General features: G+C 43.7%; 2 protein-coding genes and 1 long non-coding RNA gene across 5 annotated transcripts in view; 1 reads left to right on the forward strand and 2 right to left on the reverse strand.

The window, feature by feature from the left end:
• The window catches only part of RAB5A (RAB5A, member RAS oncogene family), a 25072-nt gene extending 17740 nt beyond the window's left edge, over positions 1–7332 (reverse strand). The window contains exon 1 of one of the 2 annotated variants that reach the window (XM_048838558.2): positions 7311–7332. The gene's annotated coding sequence lies outside the window, so the exon portion shown is untranslated. The other variant, XM_048838557.2, reaches the window with a different exon arrangement.
• A 4060-nt stretch (positions 7333–11392) lies between these two features.
• On the reverse strand, positions 11393–16762 carry LOC125631615 (uncharacterized). Its single transcript, XR_007354996.2, has 3 exons — positions 16294–16762; positions 12651–12790; positions 11393–11598 (listed from the first exon to the last, which is right to left on the reverse strand). It is a non-coding gene; the product is annotated as an uncharacterized LOC125631615 (long non-coding RNA).
• A 123-nt stretch (positions 16763–16885) lies between these two features.
• Positions 16886–22066, forward strand: part of EFHB (EF-hand domain family member B) — a 46277-nt gene continuing 41096 nt past the window's right edge. The window contains exons 1-3 of one of the 2 annotated variants that reach the window (XR_007354995.2): positions 16886–17117; positions 19855–19917; positions 20860–21003. Coding sequence is in view for 1 of the 2 variants with exons in the window: in XM_048838556.2 (XP_048694513.2) it covers positions 17052–17117; positions 19855–19917; positions 20860–21003 (273 nt within the window). In the remaining variant the exon portion in view is untranslated. The remainder of the gene's footprint in view (positions 17118–19854; positions 19918–20859; positions 21004–22066) is intronic. The other variant, XM_048838556.2, reaches the window with a different exon arrangement.

Consider the following 22066-nt stretch of genomic DNA (forward strand, 5'->3'; position numbering starts at 1 on the left):
ATAAGCTTTCGTGAGCTACAGACCTATTTCCCCTTGTTTTTTCCTCCCCCCCACTGTTCTTCAGACGTTTTTAAACCCTGGATTTGTGCTGGAAATGGCCCACCTTGATTATCATACACATTGTAAGGAGAGTGATCACTTTAGATAAGCTGTTACCAGCAGGAGAGTGGGGTGGGAGGAGAGAAAACCTTTTGAAGTGATAAACACCCATTTTTTCATGGTCTGTGTGTATAAAAAATCCTCACTGCATTTTCCACTTTATGCATCCGATGAAGTGAGCTGTAGCTCACGAAAGCTTATGCTCAAATAAATTGGTTAGTCTCTAAGGTGCCACAAGTATTCCTTTTCTTTTTGTGAATACAGACTAACAGGGCTGCTACTCTGAAACTTGTGAGCAGAATGTAAATTCTGGTCCTTTACATGGTAGTACAGATCAATATCTGAATCCTTTTATAATGAAGTTGTCACTTCCTATAATGTTGCTCCCCTCCCAAAGGGCTGCACCTAACTAACATAGCACACCAAAGGTCCTGCTGCCAGAACATCCCAATCCTTCATAAACAGGACCGCACCATAGTAAGTGTCATTCTGTCAATTCTCATAATTAAGGATGCATTTTAGACATGGGTATTTTTAGTAAAAAAAAAAGTCATGAACAGGTCATAGGCAGTAAACAAAAATTCACAGCCCGTGACTGGTCCATGACTTTTATTATATACCCCTAACTAAAACTTGGGTGGGGGGCCACGGGTGCTGTGGGAGAATAGTCCAGGGATGCTGCGGGTACTGGGGGGGAGGGGAAGGGAGGTTGGCATGGCTCGCAGGCTCCCTACCATGTGTCTGCAGCTCCTAGGAGGAGGGGCATCCAGGGGGGTTCTGCATGCTGCTCCCACCACAAATGCCAGCGCTGCAGCTCCCATTGGCTGGGAACTGCAGCCAATGGGATGATCAGGGGCAGCGCCTGTGGGCAGTGCACGGAGCCCCCGACCCCTCTGCTTAGGAGCTGCAGGAACATGCTGGTGGAGGCCAGAGAGTGCCCCCCCGCCCAGGTAAACATCGCCCCACACCTAAACCCCCAGCTCCCTCCCACATACCCAAGCTGCTGCTACAGGCCCAGGGGCTTCTGTGACAGACAGGCAGCCTTACTGACGGTCATTCATGACAGAAACCCTTTTTGATTCAATTATGATACCATAACCCACCGAGAATTAAATATATTGTCTCTTGTGTTCTTACGAGGTATGTCTACAAAGCCAGCAGAAGCGAGCCTCCCACTGCAGGTCAATGGACTTGTTAGTGGGGTTTGTGATAGCACTCTAAAAAATAGTTGTGTAGACAGCACTTTGAAGTTGTGGATCAGGCTGGAGCATAGGCTCTGAAGCCTACGGAAGTGGGGTGGGCTTCAGAGCGCAAGCCACAACTTCAGTGTATTGTCTACACAACTATTTTTGGAGCATTAGCTTCACAAGCCCAAGTCCATTGATTCGGGCTGGGATGCTCACTCCGGCAGGCTGTATAGACATACTACTTACAAACAACTCCGGAGGGAAAGAACCTACCTACACTGAAACCCAATTTCTGCTAGTAGGCAAAAAAACAAAAAAAACGCTATCACAGTAATATCAGAACCAACATAAACTACATACCAAAATTAAACACACATTCAGATTGAGAATGTTGCATCACATTATTAATTTGAGTGAATCCTCCTTAAAATGAACTGTTCTGTTAGCCTAAAATGCACTTTTGGTCTTACTTAGGATATAGAAATGGATCTTATAATTTAAAAGCAATTTAAGGATTTTTCTTCTTCTTAAAGTCAATTTAAAAAAAATGGTAAATGAATTGTGTATCAGCTATAGATAGCTATTGCTTTGTTTCAACAGAATGAAGTAATGTATCTGGACAGACTGCAAAGCAACTCATAACAATGGATGACCTTAACTTATTTAATCACTCCCTAGTTATATTGCAAAAAAAGTGACACACGAGTTATCTATGAAACAAGTTAAATCACAGGGTGGGGTCAGCATACATATGATCTTTAGTTCTGATCTTAAGTTAAAAAATGTCAGATATCGGCTTCTTACTCCCGATTTAGAAAAGTTTCAATAATTGAGACAGTAAGTTTTTAAGACCTTTCTTTTGAATATATTACTCTAGTTTACATTGTAGTACAGTTCAGTAAGCATGTCAGGCAATTAGTCATGGAGTACAATTTTCTTTTTTTTTTTTTTTAAAACGTCTGAGAGACGTGGTAGCAATTCTGCTAGCTATTCTGCACTCTGTAGCATTATTTTAGGCTCAAGTAAAGGCCAAATCCTATACCATATTCATGAGGTTGCTCTCCATGACCAAGTCATTTGCTCAAAATCTCTGAAAGGAAGTCTGCAACTCAATGGAACTATTCCACATTCTTTATTTCATCACTCAGGACTTGCTCACTATCCCTCTGCTACATCCTCAGTAGCAGGAAAAGGATATGATCCGCGACTGTAGGTGTGGCAAGGCTTCAGATGTTATTCCACATGTAGTTACTTCACTCTAACTGGCCATTTACACACATAATTGCTCTTTACAGAGCTCCTGTCAGACTTCCAACAGTTTTTCACTACTAGCTGAAACAGGCTATGAAGACGGTACCCCAGATCAGAGTTGTGAAGAATGTCCACTCTATTAAAAAAAATGTGGAACAGTTGGAAGTATTTTAAAATCAATAGGTTTCTATGGCCCTCATTCATGACAGATTACCCAATGTGTTCAGATACTATGGGTGGAAGGCACTTATATAAGAGCAAAATATTTTATCAGCTGGATGGATCACCAAATAGATGTCTTAGAAGGAAACTCAAAATGCGACTACAAATCATGAAGAACCCCAGCAACTTCAAAACAAGTCTGCAGAGAGCATGGAAGAAAATATCTGGCAACCTGAGGTGTTGCTGTAGTCTTGGAGGCTTGTCCTAATTATCTCTGTAACAGAGATGTTTTCTAAATATTGCAGATTGGGTTTCAGCTGTTACCTCTGGCATGTTTCTAGCCTTTAGCAATTCTTTTCCAGAAGACAGAAAGAAAACTTCCCCACGCTGCCAGCTTATGCCAACACATTTAATAATGCCATTAAGAAAACTCACTATACCCATGCCACCCTCTTATTACCAGCCCATAGGGACTGTACGGCTTCTTTCAGCCTGAAAAGCCAGACATTTTAATCATATCTGGGTGTTTTTCAGGTTGCAGAGCATCACCACTCTCCCTAAGCATAGGTAGAAACCCTCATATTTTCTGAAGCACAAGGGTCAAGCCCTAAGTTTTTGTATTTCCTCATTTCTTCTAGTAGGTGGTTCAAATACTCAGTATTCCTTTCACAGACCCTCTTTCAAACTCAATTATGAATTATTAATATTTTTCAGATTGGTAAAAAAAATCAAACTACTTGATATGCTCAATGAAAAATATTACCAAATCTCTTTAAAGAGCTATCTTTCCATATCAGCAGCTACCAGGGATTTTAAAAAATGGCCCCAAGATCTCTCCTGAGATTCAGGCCACATTTGTATACCACTTTCTTAATTCATGTGTACAATACTAGTTTTGGGAACCAGAGAAAGTGTGATAGAAGATGATAACCGGAAGAGGCAATAATCCTTGTTTATGTACACTAAGCACACAAAGAATAAATTCAAATATGTACAGGATGATTTTCCATTAATTCCAAACACTCATTTTAGCAGCTGTAGATATTCCTAATCCTGCAGTCTTGGTAATGATGTTCCAGGTTGGTTAACATGATGTACAGCTCCTAGGCACTACAGCAATACAAATAAATACACAGTTTAAACAAAAAAAAAAAAAAAAACCCAACCCAACAACAAACAGCTATTTGTATTCTGAGTAAGCTTTTCATTTCACAGATGCATTGTAGGATAGCAAATAGGTGAAGTAAAGCTAGTTGGAGAATTGGAAATTCACAAATTTTGTTTCAACTTTACCATTAGAGACTTGATTTTTGAGGATGATCATAAAATGAGCTGTAAAATTTGGTCTGCATTTAAACTCAGTATAATGTTTTGACCTGAAATCAAGCTTTTAAATTAAAAAAAATAGACATTTTAAATAAATATACGGGCTATATAAGAACTGGATGAGTTACTTTATGAAAGTAAACATTTCCGAAACATTTTCTTTAGATCCCCCACTTCACCCCCAATACAGTTATCCACCTAGGAAAGGTTATGAAAAACGCTGTATTTTCTTCCTCCAATAGTTAAGAAAAAGGCAGTGGGAAAATACGGTGAAAGAGCCATCATGAATTATAGTAGGTACACATGATGCTTTAATAGGTCTTTTTCATCTCTAGTGTCCGATTTTTTTTTTTCCCCAAGGACACACTAAGCCAGTGGTTCTCAAACTTTTGAATTAGTGACCCCTTTCACATAGCAAGCCTCTGAGTGCAACCCCCCCCCCTATAAATTAAAAACACTTTTTAATATATTTAACACCATTATAAATGCTGGAGGCAAAGCGGGGTTTGGGGTGGAGGCTGATAGCTTGCAACATCCCCATATAATAACCTTGTGACCCCCTGAGGGGTCCTGACCCCGAGTTTGAGTACCCCTGCACTAAGCCATAGCAGCTCCAGGTCAGTATGTCAGCAGAGGAGCAAAGATCAGATATATATTAGGAAAGTACGTCTGTAAATCCCATCAGGTAATTTGCCAACTCCTGGTTTTAGTTTGCCCTCTCATTCTCCTTAAATATCAAAACAGTCTATAAACGCACATGCTGCTTTATCTCCTATTATAAAATATTGAGTCAAGTTAGTCCATCACATGAATAAGGCTTTTCATAATTGTTTAAATAACCTGCGCTGTGACACCAATTACTATAACAATTTCACACTAAAAAAGTTTTCTAAAAGGTCTTAAAAGGATGTTACAGCCACTCTCTTGTATTAGAGATAATTCTGTTTAAATCAGTCTTGCCAACACTTACATTTATCCTTAATTTCATGTTTGCCAGGAGTCTAAGTTCTCCAGGACTACTCACCAGCATAGCTGAAATGTTGGCAAGATTTGGACCTACTATTCTAAAAAGTACCACCAATACAAAAGATCATGTATCAGAGTAACACTGACAATCTCACACACAAAATAGTAAGGAGAGTAAGAAAACTAACACTCCCACCGCTAGTATATTAGTGGGACACATTCATATAAATTAGGATAGATGTAGAATGGATTGGTAAAATTAAAAAAAGTTCTCATTTTACATATACAATAATTCTGATATTTCATATTACACATATTTTTAAATTACATAAGTTATACAAAAAGAAAAGGAGTACTTGTGGCACCTTAGAGACTAACCAATTTATTTGAGCATGAGCTTTCGTGAGCTACAGCTCACTTCATCAAAGTGAGCTGTAGCTCACGAAAGCTCATGCTCAAATAAATTGGTTAGTCTCTAAGGTGCCACAAGTACTCCTTTTCTTTTTGCGAATACAGACTAACACGGCTGTTCCTCTGAAACCTGTCATAAGTTATACAGTTCTTTCAAATTAGTTATGGATTAATACTTATTAGCCAGATGTCACAAAGACCACCCCATTTTTGGTTAATTAGCATTTTGGATAAAGAAAGATGCTTCTAGACAAATTCTGGATTTGGGAACAAAATGCAGATAAACCATGATCATCTAAATTTCAGATTATCTGTATTAGCAAACTACCGCTCACAGAGTGCTCAAAACTTAACACATTATTTACAATACAACCAGTATAGATCCCTTGAGATAATGACCATCACCTGCTTTAATTCTCATTTACAAACCTATTATACATGGTTATGTTAATATTTAACAACCCACCATTCTAGGCATTGTTGTCAGCTTTATTTTCTTGTTGTTCCTATCCACCCTAAATAAAAATCTTAGCAACTTTAATAAAATTAGCATACTTTAATATAGAATTTCCTCACCACAGTATTTGTGTTAGTTTTCTAGATCATATATCAACCAATACATCAACCAATTTATATTGAAACATATTGAGAGAACATACCAAACAAGTAAATCACACAGGTAGTCTGTGAAATTTACATCCTTCCAATTAAAGATAATAAGCCTGGTGAGACTACATATGTATGATGTATGTGAGTTATTGACTGTTTTGATATCAATTTCCTGTGTGACTGATGCACCAATGTCGGTAAAGGGTCACCTATTACCAAAATCTCAAAACACTTAATTCAAGTTAACATTAACAAATTTGAGTTATCCAGAAAGGGGACTCATTACTCAAGAGGTTTAGAACATAAGCAGTTCAAACATTTGTTCATTTCCTCGAAGTCTCACATATCCCCACCCATAAAAGCTGAAAGGGCCCCTAGTCATAAAATTTTTCTGAGCTGCTTCAAATGTCACTCGGGAGGTCATCGTTAATTTTAATCGAGTGATCGTTCAGTCTCTCCTCCACCCAGATTTTTAGAGGGAAGAGACAGCACAAGAGGACCATGGCAGAACCTGGCTATGTGTTTTAACACTCTCTCCTAGGCCTACTCTTCTCGTACGGAAGTTTCATGTTAACTTTTTACCAGTCTGCCTCCCCTCCTGAAGACGGGCTATTTTACAGCATCAACCCAAGGTGCTGTGTGCACGCTGCTAAGTGTATAACGACCCCCTCTTCGCCCTTTTCCCCCCGACCGAGATCGGGGACCAGCTGCAGGAAGAGGGGGGCTGTGCGCGCGGATGGTTTCCCTTCCCAGTTCCCACGCCTCTCCAGGGCACCCTCGCCGCCCCAGCAGCAGCTGTAGGGGAAGGGGACGCAGCACCCCCGCGGGCCGCGTCACACAGCAGGTTGTGGAGCAGCGGCTCCCCACGCCGGGGGAGCAAAGCGAGGGGACGGCGGGGACACGCGCCCGCCCCTTTCCATCCCCCCGCGGCTGCTCCTCAGCCACAGCCACAATATGGGGAAGTGGGAGACTCGGGGGCGCCATTTTGAGGCGGGGGAGACACAGACCAGCCGCTCCCCGGCCCCCGCCCCGGGGTTCGGCCCCCAGGCCCCGCGGCGCCAGGAGAAGAAGCCTTCAGGGTGAGGGTTCCCCTGGGCGGCTCTATAACCCCCCTTCCCCCCGCTGGCGGAGCCCGGCCACTGCCGCCCGCCGCTGCCTCCTCACCTGGCGGTGCCGGGCAGCCGTGCGCGCGGGCGGTGCGGGAGGCGCAGCGGCTTCTCTCGCTCCCGCGGCTGTGAGGGGAGGCGGCTCCTCCGCGGGGTGCAGGGGGTGAGGGGCGGGGGCGCTGCCGTATCTCACCCGGGCCGCCGCCAACTTCCGCCTCCTCCTGCCGGACCAAAACACACAGACGCACTTCCGCCGCCTCCGCCACGTCACGTCACGGCCCCCACCTTCCATTCAGTTCCGGGAGCGGCCCGGAGCTGTGTTGGTGGTAGCACCTCACGTGATTCGCCCTCCCGAGACCGTGACCGAGGCAATCCAGGGACAGCCGAGCAGCCCCAGTTGTGGAAGAAGCCACTTACAGCACAACGCTCAAAGGATGATGGGATACATAGCGGGGCGCGAGGAGCTTTCTGTCCAGTGGCCCTCTGCGGTGGGCGCTTCCGCCTCGATAACTGGCATGGCGGTCGCTGCTAAACAGTCACGTGACCTGCAGCCTCGCACTCTGGACTCATGAGGGCGAACCGCCCCGACTACGCCCAAGGCCTCTTAAAGGGCCAGAGCCGTGATTTTGACTGGGATGCTTTCCTGCTTGCTGAGGGGCTGAAATTACCCTGACCTGCGGTCGGCTGGTGATCTGCATTCTAGGGAGCAGCATCTGAGAGGCAGTATTGCCACCCTCAAGCACTCAAAAATCATGAATGAATACTCACTCCCCTTACCCCCGAAAATCATGAGATTAAAAAAAAAATCACAATATTTAAGCCAATGAACCAATACATTTTAGGTTGCTTTCATTCACCGCCCGGGTTTTAGTACCTGTGAGGGTCATGTTTTCAAGCTTTTCTCCAAAACCATGAGGACTAGAAATGGACCTTCAAAACAAAATGTGATGTAACAGTGGACATTCTCATATAATCCCCTGACTCCACAAGCTGGAGCTTTATGGAAATCTTCAAATGTCATAGGACTTGTGATCCAATCACCAAAGTTGGAAACACTAGTTTTGATTAAAAACCTGCTGCTGCAGACACAGCTAGGGTTGCTAACTTTCTAATGCACAAAACGAACACCCTAGCCCTGCCCCTTCCCTGAGGCCCTACCCCCCCCCCCCCGCTCACTACATTACCCCACCCTCACTTTCAGGGTGCAAGGGATTGAGGTGCCGGAGGGCTCTAACTGGGGGTGCAGGCTCCGGGGTGGGACCAGAAATGAGGGATTCAGGGTACGGGAGGGGACTCCAGGCTGGGGCAGGGAGTTGAGGTGCAGGCGGGGGTGAGGGCTCCACCTGAGGGTGCAGACTCTGGGGTGGGACTGGGGATGAGAGCTTTGGGTGCAAGAGGTGGCTCCAGGCTGGGGGGTGGGGCCAAGGGATTCGGAATGTGGGAGGGGGCTGCAGGTTGAGGCAGGGGGTTGGAGTACGGGCTCTGGGCTGCGGATGCAGGCTCTGGGCTGGGGCCAGGGATGGGGGGTTTGGGGTACATGAGGGGGCTCCAGGTTTGGGGGCGCTCAGGGCTGGGGTAGGGGGTTGGGGCTTGGGGTTGGAATGCGGGCTTACCTCGGGCACCTCCCAGTCAGAAGGGCTAAGGCAGGCTCCCTGCCTGTCCTGGCTCTGTGCTGCGCCCCGGAAGCGACCAGCAGGTCTGGCTCTTGGGTGGGGGGGCCAGGAGGCTCCACGTGCTGCTCTCGCCCGCAGGTCAGTTCCCGGCCAATGCGAGTGCAGAGCTGGTGCTCAGGGTGAGGGCAGCGCATGGAGCCCCATGCCCCCCTCCCCGCATAAGAGCCAGACCTGCTGGCTGCTTCTGGGGCGCAGCGTGGTGCCAGGACAGCTAGGGACTAGCCTGCCTTAGCCCCGTAGCACCACTGACTGGCCCGGTTGGCGGTGCTGATTGGAGCCACCAGGGTCCCTTTTTGACCGGGAGTTCCAATCGAAAACTGGACACTTGGCAACCCTAGACACAGCTCTGGTCTGTCTACTCTGAGGCTCTTTGTGGAATTTCTCATCACAGACTTCCAGTAATGTGGTGTGGGTGCCATATCCTTGCAGCGACATGGAGGCCATAGCTACTGCAACAGGGAAAGTAACATCGGAGGAGGATTAAATCGAAAGAAACCCACAGAGAAGATGATTTTTGAAGTCATGACACCCACAACTGCCCATATTCACATAAAGTAGGAGGTATGTTATTGAGCTCATCATTAATAAAAATAAATTCATAAAATAAATGTAGTTGATTGATGGTTGGTTTGTTTGTTTTGAAAAGAGGACATTTCTAGTGTGGAATGAGGGTGAATCCATCAGCAGTGAGGAAACTCAGGCATTTCAATTTCCCAGTTTTGGAAGGTATTGTAGAGAGGGATCAGGTTATTTTTCTATTTTAAAAAGCATCCATTATATGGTGTTTTTATCTAAGAGTCACAAAATCAATTAAAATCTGTTTCCAAGAAATAATCATGTTAAGCACAACACCTTATAATATGGCTGCTTATTTCAAAGTGATCATGGCTCAATTACATTTATGTACAAACAAAATAAAGTCCAAACTATTAACATATATACTAGGCATTTTAAAAGACAAAATTCACAAAGCTGAAAACAATTGTGAGCCAAATAAGGTGGTAGAAAGAATTTAAACAGAAAAATGTGAATGGTAATTGTGTAATGATTATGAACATTTTACTACATGACCAAAAACCCACAATCCAGAAACAATTCTATGCTAGTTAAAAACCAGCCTGTCTTACAAGGGAAGTGAAAGTAGCTATTTTATCTATAGTGAAAGTAGCTATTTCATAATATACACACACAAATGGGAAAAGGGAAGCTAGGAATTGTAGAACATTTATAAGGGAAGCAAAAGAACACAAGGAGGAATCTATGGCCAGGAGAGTTAAGGACAATAAGGAGGAGGGGGTTTTTTTTGTTTTTTTTTTAAAGTATATTAACAACAAAAGGAATTGTAATAATAGTATTGGTCCCTTTCTAAATGGAAATGGTAAAAATATCAATGACAATGCGAAGGGGTTCAATAAATATTTCTGTTCTGCATTTGGAAAAAAGCCAAAAGATGTATTCATGTCCTATGATGATGATGATGATGAAATACTTCCTCTTCCAACAGCAACTAAAGAGGCTGTTAAACAGCAGCTAATAAAGTTGCACATTTTTTAAGTCACCAGGTCTGGATAACTTGCATCCAAGAGTTCTAAAAAAGAGCTGTCTTAGAAGTTCTCTAGACTATTAATGTTGATTTTCAATAAGCATTAGAGCACTGGGAAAGTTCCAGGGGACTGGAAGACAGCTAATGTTGTGCTAATATTTCACAAGGGTAAACAGGAAGACATGGGCAACTGTGGGCCTGTCAGCCTGATGCTGATCTCAGCAAAATAATGGGACAGCTGATACTGGCCTTGATTATTAAAGAATTAAAGGAGAATAATATTAATGCTAATCAACCTGCAATTATGGAACTAGATCTTGTCAAACTAATTTGATTTTTTTAAATTACAAAGTGTGGTTGATAAAAGTTATAGAGTTGATGTAATATACTTAGATTTCTGTAAGCCATATAATTTTGATTGAGAAGCTAGAAGGATACAAAATCAACATGATGCACATTAAATAGATTAAAAACTGGCTAACCTAATAGGTCTCAAAATGTAACTATAAATAGAGAATAGAATGGGTGTTTTTCTAGTGGAGTCCCACAGGGATCAGTTCTTGGCCCTATACTATTTAATATTTTTATCAATGGTCTAGAAGAAAACATAAAAGTCATGACTGATAAAGGGTGTAGAAGATTGGGGGAGTCGTAAATAATGAAGTCTTCGGAGTCAAGGTGGACATAGGCTCCAACTGCAACACTGTGGCCAAAAGGGCTAAGTGATCCTTGGATATATAAACAGGGGAATATTGAGTAGGAGTAGAAATGTTATATTACCTCTGTGTTTGGCACTTGCATAGGTGCTGGAACTAGGGGAGCTGGGGGTGCAGGAGCACCCCCGGTCTTGAAGTGGTTTCCATTATATACAGGGTTTACAGTTTTGTTCAATGGTTTTCGGCATCCCTGTTGACAGAAATAGGAGCCGAAATTAAAAGTGGCCCAGATCTTTCGGTCTTAGGTTCGTCTCCTACCCGTATCTATCACTGGGGGCTTGTAATCTTTACATAAAACTCAAACCAATAAAGGTACAACAGAATTTATTAAGGTGGGGGAGGGGGTGGCAAGAACTCCCAGGATAAACAAGGTAAACAGATAATGATCAGGCAAATTACAAAATAAGGCAGGCTGTACCAATAAGGAAACTGAATACAACCAAGTGATGGTTACAGTATCATTTCTGGCAGCTTGATTCACTGATGTCTGCTCCTTAGGGTAGCACAGCACAGCAGGACTGCTGGATCCCTCAGATGGAACCAGGGAACCTGGGACAGGATCAGACGAGTGCTTCTTCAGATAAGTTACTAAAACCCTCCCACTCCCTATGCTGCGTTGTTATGTGTGTGGTGAGTGAATCCTATACAGGTGGATCAGGTGTGTTTAGGTAAGTATGACAAGTAACCCTCGTGGGGTGAATGGCCTACCCTCAATTACCGAGTTTGTCTCAACCAGACACTACCACTCAGATGGGCAGCCCTGATCTGATCTGAATACTGCCTTATATAGACTTTTGATCACTAGGCAGATTAGGTGATTGACAGCTACTGTCATTTCCCGCCAAAACAGAAAAAACACCAAACTACAGCTAGGAGGGGACAAGAAGGGCTTAAAAGATGGACGCTCAGTTGTCCTTTAGAGGAATTCAAGATGGCCTTATGATTTTATCTCTACACACCCACCATAAAAATTTTTCCAGCACCCTGGGCACTGGTGCGACTGCTACTGGGATACTGTGTCCAGTTCTGGTATCCACAATTCAAGAAGGATGGTGAAAAATTGGAGAGGGTTCAGAGAAGAGCCATAAGAATGACTAAAGGGTTGAAAAACATATTTTATAGTAAAAGACGCAAGGAGTTCAATCTATTTAGCTTAATGTGAAGGTTAAGAGGTGACTTGATCAGTCTGTAAATCCTACAGGGGTAACAGAATAGAGGGCTTTTTAATCTAGTAGACAAAAGGTCTAACAAGTCCAATGGCTAAAGGCTGAAGCTAGAAAAATTCAGAACTAGAAATAAAGTGTAAATTTTTAATGGTGAGGATAAATAACCATTGGAACAACTTACCAAGGGTCTCCATCATTGATAATTTTTAAATCAATATTGGATTTTTTTTTGAAGATATGTTTTAGTTCAAACCATAGCTATTGGACATGAAGCAGGAATTAATTCAGGAAAGGCCTATGGACTTTGTTATGCAGGAGGTAAGACTACAAACGATCACAGTAGTCCCTTCTCCCCTTAAAATCTATTAATTTAATTTATGATTTTGTTGTTAATGAGCCTTTCTGCTGGAGGGTTGGGGCAAACTGATCACAAACCTCCAGGAACATCTGCTTCTTCATGCTAAAGTTCTGGATCCACTGCTGGCCATCCCAAGTCCGCATGATGATGTGATCCCACCAGTCTGTTCCTGTGGCCCTGCCCCAGAAGAACCAGTCTACATAGTGGGAATCTGTGGCTAAGGCAGAAATAGGCATGAGCCGCATCAACAAGTTTGGAGCTGGCATGTCAGTATCCCCCTTAGAGAGGTGCCTTTGGCAGTTCAAAAACTGCCACCAGAAACATTCACCAGCATCTTGCAGATGCTCTGTCTGTGTACTGAAATAGAACGGAGAGCAGGAGATAGAGACATTCTACCAGGTCAGGCTCCATGTTGGCTCTGGCTGCAGGGAGTATGCAGACACAAAATGGTTCTGCTGGAGGTGTTCATGATTTAAAACTACACAGAACATTACTGGTCAACTCCCATGGGACAGGCAGACAAGTGCTCCCACAACCCACTATGGACAAAGGGTTAGGAACGACAGTACCCGCCCACTCTAGTGGGAGTTCTGACTGTGGTCTGCAGAAGGGGGCCTCCAGATCAGCTGAGGTAGAAGCCATGCTCAACAGGCAATTTTTGCCTCTGCTCCTTCTTCCTACCCTTCTTCCTAACAGTATGGCCCTATTTTCAATAAAACCTCCTGGAACTGTGGGTCTTTCCCATCAAGCCAGTGCCATTCCAGTAAACAAAGACATCTAGTCACTCTATATAAAAATAATTTTGGACAGAAAAAAAGGTCAACGTTACATTTTGCGGCTTAAAAATAACTATGGGTTCAGTTCAAATTGTAGGGGAAATGTTCTGGTCAATTTCCTATTTCATTCAAACCAATTTTCTAGGTTCACACCTGCCAAGGAAAGAGAAGGTAGAAGAAAGAGAGGGGAAAGAGAGGAAAATAGTTAAACAAACAAAACTGTTTTCAGAGAAAGAACAACTAGCCCAGAGCTGGTCATCATAACTTGTAATTTATAGTTTTGGTAGGTGCTCAGTTACTCTAGTAATCTATGCATATAAATGCTTAAATACATTCAAGAGATCTCTTCCTTCAGAAAAGTCTTTTAGATTACCAAATAGATTTCAAATCAAAGGCTTAATAAGATTTTTTTAGGTGACGGAATTATGCTCATGTAATATAATTATACTAACGTAATAAAAGAGGTATAAAAAGTGAAGAAATGGGTGAAGAACCTATTTCCCAAAATATGAGACTAGAGAACTTGACCCTCCAAAGTGTTTTCTCCCCACGAGGGGTGTGAAAGCATTTCTCAATGAAAACAGAAAGCTCCTCAAAAGTGATTGCAATTTCAAAAAGATAAGAATTAATCACTTATATCACAATGTCTTTCCTTACTAGTTGACTTAGAACTGAGAAAAGGTACCAGACTGAAAACATATTTTTGCATAAACACAGAAACTAGGTACAATATGGACAGAGGTAGCACAAGCTTCAAACTATCCAATCAATATGGATTTATTTGAATCACCTCAATGGAGAAAGGAGTAGTTTATTCTCCATGAAAATTCTTTATGTGGTTTCTTGAGCAGTGGAACATGTTCTGCTTTATGTGCAATTAGGCTCAGGTTCAAACCCCATTAGGTGGCCTTGTTGTTGAACATGCTAGCAAGAATACCAGTTGTGATGGTGGTTCTTTTGTTGTAGTCTGAACATTTATCCACTATGAAGTGGTCTGAGATCACCAGTTTATTTCATATAGGTCAATGCTCTGCTATCAGATGATAATACTTCTGAACACCATCAACCTGGGCCAGATCCGATAACTAAATTCATTGGTTGAAATCCTGACCTAATTCAAGTTAGTGCAAAACTCCCATTGATTTCGGCGTGGTCAGGATTTCACCCAGTGCACGTTTCTCTTTATTTAAAAATTTCCTCCAAGAGTTTAAAGTTTGCTTTGCCAATTTTTTTCCCTTAGGGTCTGATCCAACCCCCCACTGTAGTTAATGCGTAGACTTTCATTGACTTCCATGAAGGTTGGATTGGGCCTTTTGCCATTTTCGTTATCCTGTACAGTTTTTCTGTCTTTATTTCATTTTCCCATTTCTTTCATTTGTTTCCTTTTTTCTTCACTTTTCTGTCTTTCCTCTCTCCATTTTTTGTCTCTTCTCTGTAAACCCTTTGCTGAAGGCAATGAGTTCAGCTACTTCCTAGCATAGTTTTTGTTTTGCTTAGGAAGCAACATTTCTATATTTTCATAAAGATACTTAATAAATAATAATAATAATAATAATAAACCCCTAAGCCATTGTGTAAGAACACAACATTGTCCCCCAAGAGTATCACGTTCTATACAAATTACTAATTTACCCACTATAGCTCCCAAGCAGCTACTATTTTAAAATAAAACCCTCTGCACATTTTTAAAGCTTCCTGAAGGTTACTCAGCAAGTGCTTGAATCCCATCTACCCCAGCACCACAGTCAGAGTGAGAGCTGAGCTGCAAAACCCAGCAGTCATGCTGGATCAGGGAAGTGAAAGGCAGGATTTTAGGTAGTTTCACTTCCTTGATTTTAGCCCTTGTAAGAGAGAGACAGGCGTCAAACTGTGGGGTTGGGGATTTAATGAGTAGTGGTAACATCAAATGCCAAACACTTGCTAAGGGCAGTTTTAGCTACAAAGACCCCACTGTAACAAAGAACGTCCATTTCCCTCCTGAAATGAAATATGTAGGGTCAGGGTGACCAGATATCCCAATTTATAGGAACAGTCCCAATATTCGGGGCTTTGTCTTATATAGTCTCCTATTATCCTCCACTCCCTGTCCTGATTTTTCACACTGGCTATCTGGTCACCCTATGTAGGGTCCAATTTTCTACTGCAGGAGACAAACTCCCACTGAAGTTAATTTGAGTCAACAAATACTTGGCATTAACTCTAGAATGTCATTTTAAGTTTTGTTGATGTTGCCACCAAATCCATAGTTTGTTGAAGTTACTCAGGGCATTGGGTTGTTTCCCTGTTCCCTTTACATGAGATGTAACAGAAGTGTTATCAGGGAGAGAAAGAAACTAGATCCCTTGACAGTTATTATGCCTTATAATTATAATAAAAGTCACAAGGTTTGGGGGACTAATTAAAAAGAAAGGTTTATTAGTATTTCTAGCATCATGGGCAAAAGAAAAAGGAAGAGTAAAATATATATACACAAACAGAAAAACTATTATGACATCTTTTCTGTAAATAAATGCTTCTTCATCCTTATTGAAACCATTCTATACCAAGAAAAGTTATTAGACTAATAGTTTATCAGACCACATTAGAGCCCTCCTCTTCTTATGTGTTTGCACAGATGATCTGGAAATGCCATCAGTCACCCCTATTTTCCAGGGTGGTATCAGAGAGAAATGGTGCAACCTAACGCTCCAGTCCAAGTCCTTCAAACCTGTGCCTGTCTTTCCAGGACTCCACTCTCCCTCAGCCTCCTAACACAGAAACAGAAAACATTGATCCTCCAAATGAAGGACATAATGTGAGTTTTCATTTTGTGGAATTATTCCCTCACTTATGTCACAGAGTTTAAGGCACCAGATCATTTAGTCTAACCTCCTGTATATCACAAGTCACCAACACCACCCAGCACAAAACCCAAAGTCTCTCTCCATCTTCCCAATCAACTTACATTTCCCCAGGTTGAAGGGGGGGAGAGCGGCCAGGGTGCTATAGGGGATGCTAGGAGAGGGTTGATGGGGCTCAGGGTGCTATAGGGGATGCTGGGAGAGGGTTGATGGGGCTCAGGGTGCTACAGGGGATGTGGGCAGACGGTTAATGTGGTAAGGGCACTGCGGGGGATGTGGGCAGAGGGCGGATGGGGTCAGGTTGCCACAGGCAATGGGGACAGAGGGTAGATGGGGTCAGGATGCTGTGGGGGATGTGGGCTGAGAGGTCGGGGCACTGCAGGAGATGTGGGCAGAGGGCAGATGGAGTCAGGGAGCTGCGGGGGATGTGGGCAGAGGGCGGAGGGATCGGGGCGCTGCGGGGGATGGGGCAGAGGGCGAAGGGGTTTGGGCGCCGCGGGGGATGCGGGTAGAGGGCAGGAGGGGTCAGGGCGCTGGGCGGATGCCGAAGGCGGGGGCGGTGCCGAATGGGGAAGTGCCTGCGGGGGGTGGGGGACGGGGGACAGGGGTGGTGCCGCAGGGGGGCCGTGCTCGTGGGGGGCGGGGAAAGTGCTAAGGGGGCGGTGCCGCAGGGGGGCCGTGCTCGTGGGGGGGAGGAGGCAGTGCCGAAGTGGGCTGTGGGCCCGGTCCGCTCGCAGGGGGCTGGTGCCGCCCGCTGCCTGCAGGGGGCGGTGTTGGGCCGAGCGCGTTACCAGGTAACCGGAGAAAACATCCCGCCGGGGCCGCCGCCGCCGCCGCTCAGCCTGCTCGGCCCGGCGCCGCCATGGTCGGGGAGCTGCGGCCCGTGTACCGGGGGCGGTTCTTTGACAGGTTTCCCGAGCTGCCAACAGTGAGTCCCTCTGGGGCCCTCTCCCTGTGTCTGTCTGTGTCTTCGTGTCCCGCTTTCTCTGTCCGTGTGTCCCTCTGTGTCCGTCTGTCTGCGTCCATGTGTCGGCCGGTGTGTGTCCCCCGAGTCCGTGTGTCCCTGTGTCCGTCTGTGTCTTTCTGTCTCTCTGCCTTTCTCCATGTGTCCGTCTGTGTCCGTGTGTCCCTCTGCCACTGGGCGCTCTGTGTGTGTCCGTCCTTCTGTCCCTGTCTGTCAGAGTAACAGCCGTGTTAGTCTGTATTTGCAAAAAGAAAAGGAGGACTTGTGGCACCTTAGAGACTAACCAATTTACTTGAGCATAAGCTTTCGTGAGCTACAGCTCACTTCATCGGATGCATTCAGTGGAAAATACAGTGGGGAGATATATATAGAGAGAGAACATGAAACAATGGGTGTTACAAAACACACTGTAACAAAAGAGTGATCACTTAAGGTGAGCTATTACCAGCCGGGGGGGGGGGGCATTTTGTAGTGATAATCAAGGTGGGCCATTTCCAGCAGTTGACAAGAACATCTGAGGAGGGGGGGAGAAATAAACATGGGGAAATAGTTTTACTTTGTGTAATGACCCATCCACTCCCAGTCTTTATTCAAGCCTAAGTTAATTGTATCCAGTTTGCAAATTAATTCCAATTCAGCAGTCTCTCCTTGGAGTCTGTTTTTGAAGTTTTTTTGTTGAAGAATTGCCACTTTTAGGTATGTAATCGAGTGACCAAAGAGATTGAAGTGTTCTCCACCTGGTTTTTGAATGTTATAATTCTTGACGTCTGATTTATGTCCATTTATTCTTTTACGTAGAGACTGTCCAGTTTGCCCAATGTACGTGGCAGAGGGGCATTGCTGGCACATGATGGCATATATCACATTGGTAGATGTGCAGGTGAACGAGCCTCTGATAGTGCGGCTGATGTGATTAGGCTCTATGATGGTGTCCCCTGAATAGATATGTGGGCACAGTTGTCAACGGGCTCTGTTGCAAGGATAGGTTCCTGGGTTAGTGGTTCTGTTGTGTGGTGTGTGGTTGCTGGTGAGTATTTGCTTCAGGTTGGGGGGCTGTCTGTAAGCAAGGACTGGCCTGTCTCCCAAGATCTGTGAGAGTAATGGGTCCTCCTTCAGGATAAGTTGTAGATCCTTGATGGTGCGTTGGAGAGGTTTTAGTTGGAGGCTGAAGGTGATGGCTAGTGGTGTTCTGTTATTTTCTTTGTTGGGCCTGTCCTGTACTAGGTGACTTCTGGGTACTCGTCTGGCTCTGTCAATCTGTTTCTTCACTTCAGCAGGTGGGTACTGTAGCTGTAAGAATGCTTGATAGAGATCTTGTAGGTGTTTGTCTCTGTCTGAGGGGTTGGAGCAAATGTGGTTGTATCATAGAGCTTGGCTGTAGACAATGGATCGTGTGGTGTGGTCTGGATGAAAGCCGGAGGCATGTAGGTAGGAATAGCGGTCAGTCGGTTTCTGGTATAGGGTGGTGTTTATGTGACCATCGCTTATTAGCACCATAGTGTCCAGGAAGTGGATCTCTTGTGCGGACTGGTCCAGGCTGAGGTTGATGGTGGGATGGAAATTGTTGAAATCATGGTGGAATTCCTCAAGGGCTTCTTTTCCATGGTCCAGATGATGAAGATGTCATCAATATAGCGCAAGTAGAGTAGGGGCATTAGGGGACGAGAGCTGAGGAAGCATTGTTCCAAGTCAGCCATAAAAATGTTGGCATACTGTGGAGCCATGCGGGTATCCATAGCAGTGCTGCTGATTTGAAGGTATACATTGTCCCCAAATGTGAAATAGTTATGGGTGAGGACAAAGTCAAAAAGTTCAGCCAGCAGCTTTGCCGTGACATTGTCGGGGATACTGTTCCTGAAGGCTTGTAGTCCATCTTTGTGTGGAATGTTGGTGTAGAGGGCTTCTACATCCATAGTGGCCAGGATGGTGTTTTCAGGAAGATCACCGATGGATTGTAGTTTCCTCAGGAAGTCAGTGGTGTCTCGAAGATAGCTGGGAGTGCTGGTAGCGTAGGGCCTCAGGAGGGAGTCTATCTACATAGCCAGACAATCCTGCTGTCAGGATGCCAATGCCTGAGATGATGGGGCGTCCAGGATTTCCAGGTTTATGGATCTTGGGTAGCAGATAGAATACCTCTGGTCGGGGTTCCAGGGATGTGTCTGTGTGGATTTGTTCTTGTGCTTTTTCAGGGAGTTTCTTGAGCAAATGGTGTAGTTTCTTTTGGTAACCCTCAATGGGATCAGAAGGTAATAGCTTATAGAAAGTGGTGTTGGAGAGCTGCCTAGCAGCCTCTTGTTCATATTCCAACCTATTCTGTGTCTCCTTGTCCACCCCCTTCTTCCGGTAGTTAATCTATAACCTTCCGCCTATTCTCCAGCACCCCGGGGTTTCTCAGGGTGACCCGGCGGGTGCTGCTCACTGCTGTCCCTCGAGCCAGAGCTCGGCTCAAATTTTGGGGACTCTGGGGTCTGTGAGGGGGACTCCTGGCGAGTGATAGTTCCTGGGGCAGAGAGGCTGGGTTTGTATATTCATTTTATTTCTGTTCCCCCCCCCCTTTATTAAAATAAGGTTTTGTCATAATGTCGCTAAGGCAGGACCAGGCAAAATTCCCTGCAAGGTTTAAAATGCTGATCCTGCTGGCCAGCTCCTACTGCTGATATGTGCTGTGGTCTCTGCATTATTTTTTGTTTTCATTATTTAGGCAGGAAAACTGATCCCAATTGGAGATACAGCTGGCAGTTGTCTGACTGAAGTTTTTCCGAGGGTGAGTGTACTAGTGTGTGTTGGGACAGTACATCACATCTCCTAGCAGAGACATTGAGACATAAATATAATAAACAAATTAAGTCTCTGCCCACAGTTTAGCCTGATTCTCCTCTCAGACTGTCTACACTAGGGGTTTTATGTAACAATTTCCCACTCTTGCTAAAACTGGCTCAGCTGGTCTGGCGTTAGCAATATTGGCAGTCCTAGCACAGAGAAGGTTCTGCAGCCCCTGTTAATTTTAACACGGGTATTATGTAGCCCAGCTCAGAGCTACAAATAAACGATAGGAATAGTGACAGCCATAGTAGCTGCCTCCATTGGTAGAACTGAACTGCTAGTAACAACAGGGGAAATAATTTCAAGTGTGAATAGGCCTCACTTATACCTGTTTTAAACCAGTGTAAATCAACTGATGTTACTTCTGATATATAGCAGCGTAACCAAGAGGAGAATCAGGCCTAAGAGATTTTTGTCCATCTCTTCTTTTCTTGAAATGCAAGAACTTAAATGATTTTCCATGTAGTTCAATAAATTGTGTCCCGAGACCAGCTGATGCCCTCACAAAACACTGTGCACATTTCTACTCTATAAAATCTGCCATGTTTAAACACCTTTTCCATCCATGGTATAATGTGATTTGGTCTTGCCTGTATGGACTAGGACCAAACTGTGTTATAAACAGGTTAGGGTACTGTGCTTTATTGCTTACAGAGATAATATTACTCCTCTTGATGGAGATCATTCTTCCCTTTGAAAAAACTGTGCTTTTGGTTGATGATCCTGCAGGTGAAGAGGATGGTGGTGGGATGTACAAGAAAATACCATGGAACAGATTAGCTGACATACTCTTCTGATGACAAGCATGTCTCTAATGGGAGGAACAAGGAAAAAGCTAATAAGTCACTGTTTCCTGTAAAATTGTTTTTCCGTTGTCTTACAGCCTATTACACCACCTGTTGTGAGAAAGTTTCTCAATTCTACAAGTCCAGCTCCTGGTGCTGAAAGAATATTCTATGGCAGAGCAAACGATCCTGATATTGCAGTTCATTTGACACATGGCATTAGCTCCCAGTCTTCACTGAGTGTAAGAATCTGAATTTTTTGTGTGTTTAAAAATAGTCCCAAATAGTGTGTATTGATCTGTAACTTGGTTCTGCCCAGCCATAACTGAGTGTATATAGCTGGTGTATGAGAGGGTACACATTCCTAATGGCAAATGCTCTAAACATCCTCTCAGCTGCTAACATGTATCTATGACCAACACCTCAATCCCCATATAAAGAATAGAGACAAGTCTCTCACTCAGTGGCACAATCTACCCACCCATACCTTTCAGTTGTTCAATCCTCTTGCTCCCTCCAAACCCCCCTACAATTAATATAATTATCTATGTATTTATTATTGGCTTAGCCTTAAGGGGATGCTAAGTGTGCTATGCTGTGACTTTTCAGTATTACAGTGGGTTGTCTGAATTCTGAAGTTAATCAAAGGAATTTTAATTGTGAAATAAATAGAAAGACATTTAAAAACCAGAAATTTTTATTTAATTACATTTTACAGTAGCAAGCTTCATTATTCATTCCAATTTCTAGTTCTTTAACACACTCTCCCCCCGCACGACATTTTTACTACTTTCTCCCTGACTGGTTTCAGAGATAAAATATTGATCATGTTAATGAACTGACTTAATACCTCAGAACAGCACTCACTGTTCAGGAGCACTGTCAAATTAGCTAATTTTCTTTTCTTGGTTTTGGTCTTTGCTAACTAAAAGTGATACTTTTGATATCCTATTGTACTCAAGGTGTACACATAATTTCAGAAATAATATTTGTGATATTACATTTTAGAAACTAAGGGCAAAATTCTGTGAATTTTGCAAATGAACAAGTGGAAGAACACGCATGTAAAAATAGAATTCTGTATCAAAAAATCTATCTAACTTGTAGCTTGGCATTAATTGCTGATGCTAAGTGTCAGTAAGTGTACAAGTAAGTCAGTGTACTAGTGTTTTATAGTATATTTGGTGAAAGTAATGCTCATTAAAGCACTCCTACTATTAAATCTTTGTTGAGAAGTGGGCAGAGACAACTATTTTTTTATTCTGAATTAGAGAGATTTTGCTGTGTCTCTGCCACTCATACTAT

This window comes from Caretta caretta, chromosome 2, assembly GCF_965140235.1.
Source record: "Caretta caretta isolate rCarCar2 chromosome 2, rCarCar1.hap1, whole genome shotgun sequence".
NCBI classification, from domain to species: domain Eukaryota; kingdom Metazoa; phylum Chordata; order Testudines; family Cheloniidae; genus Caretta; species Caretta caretta.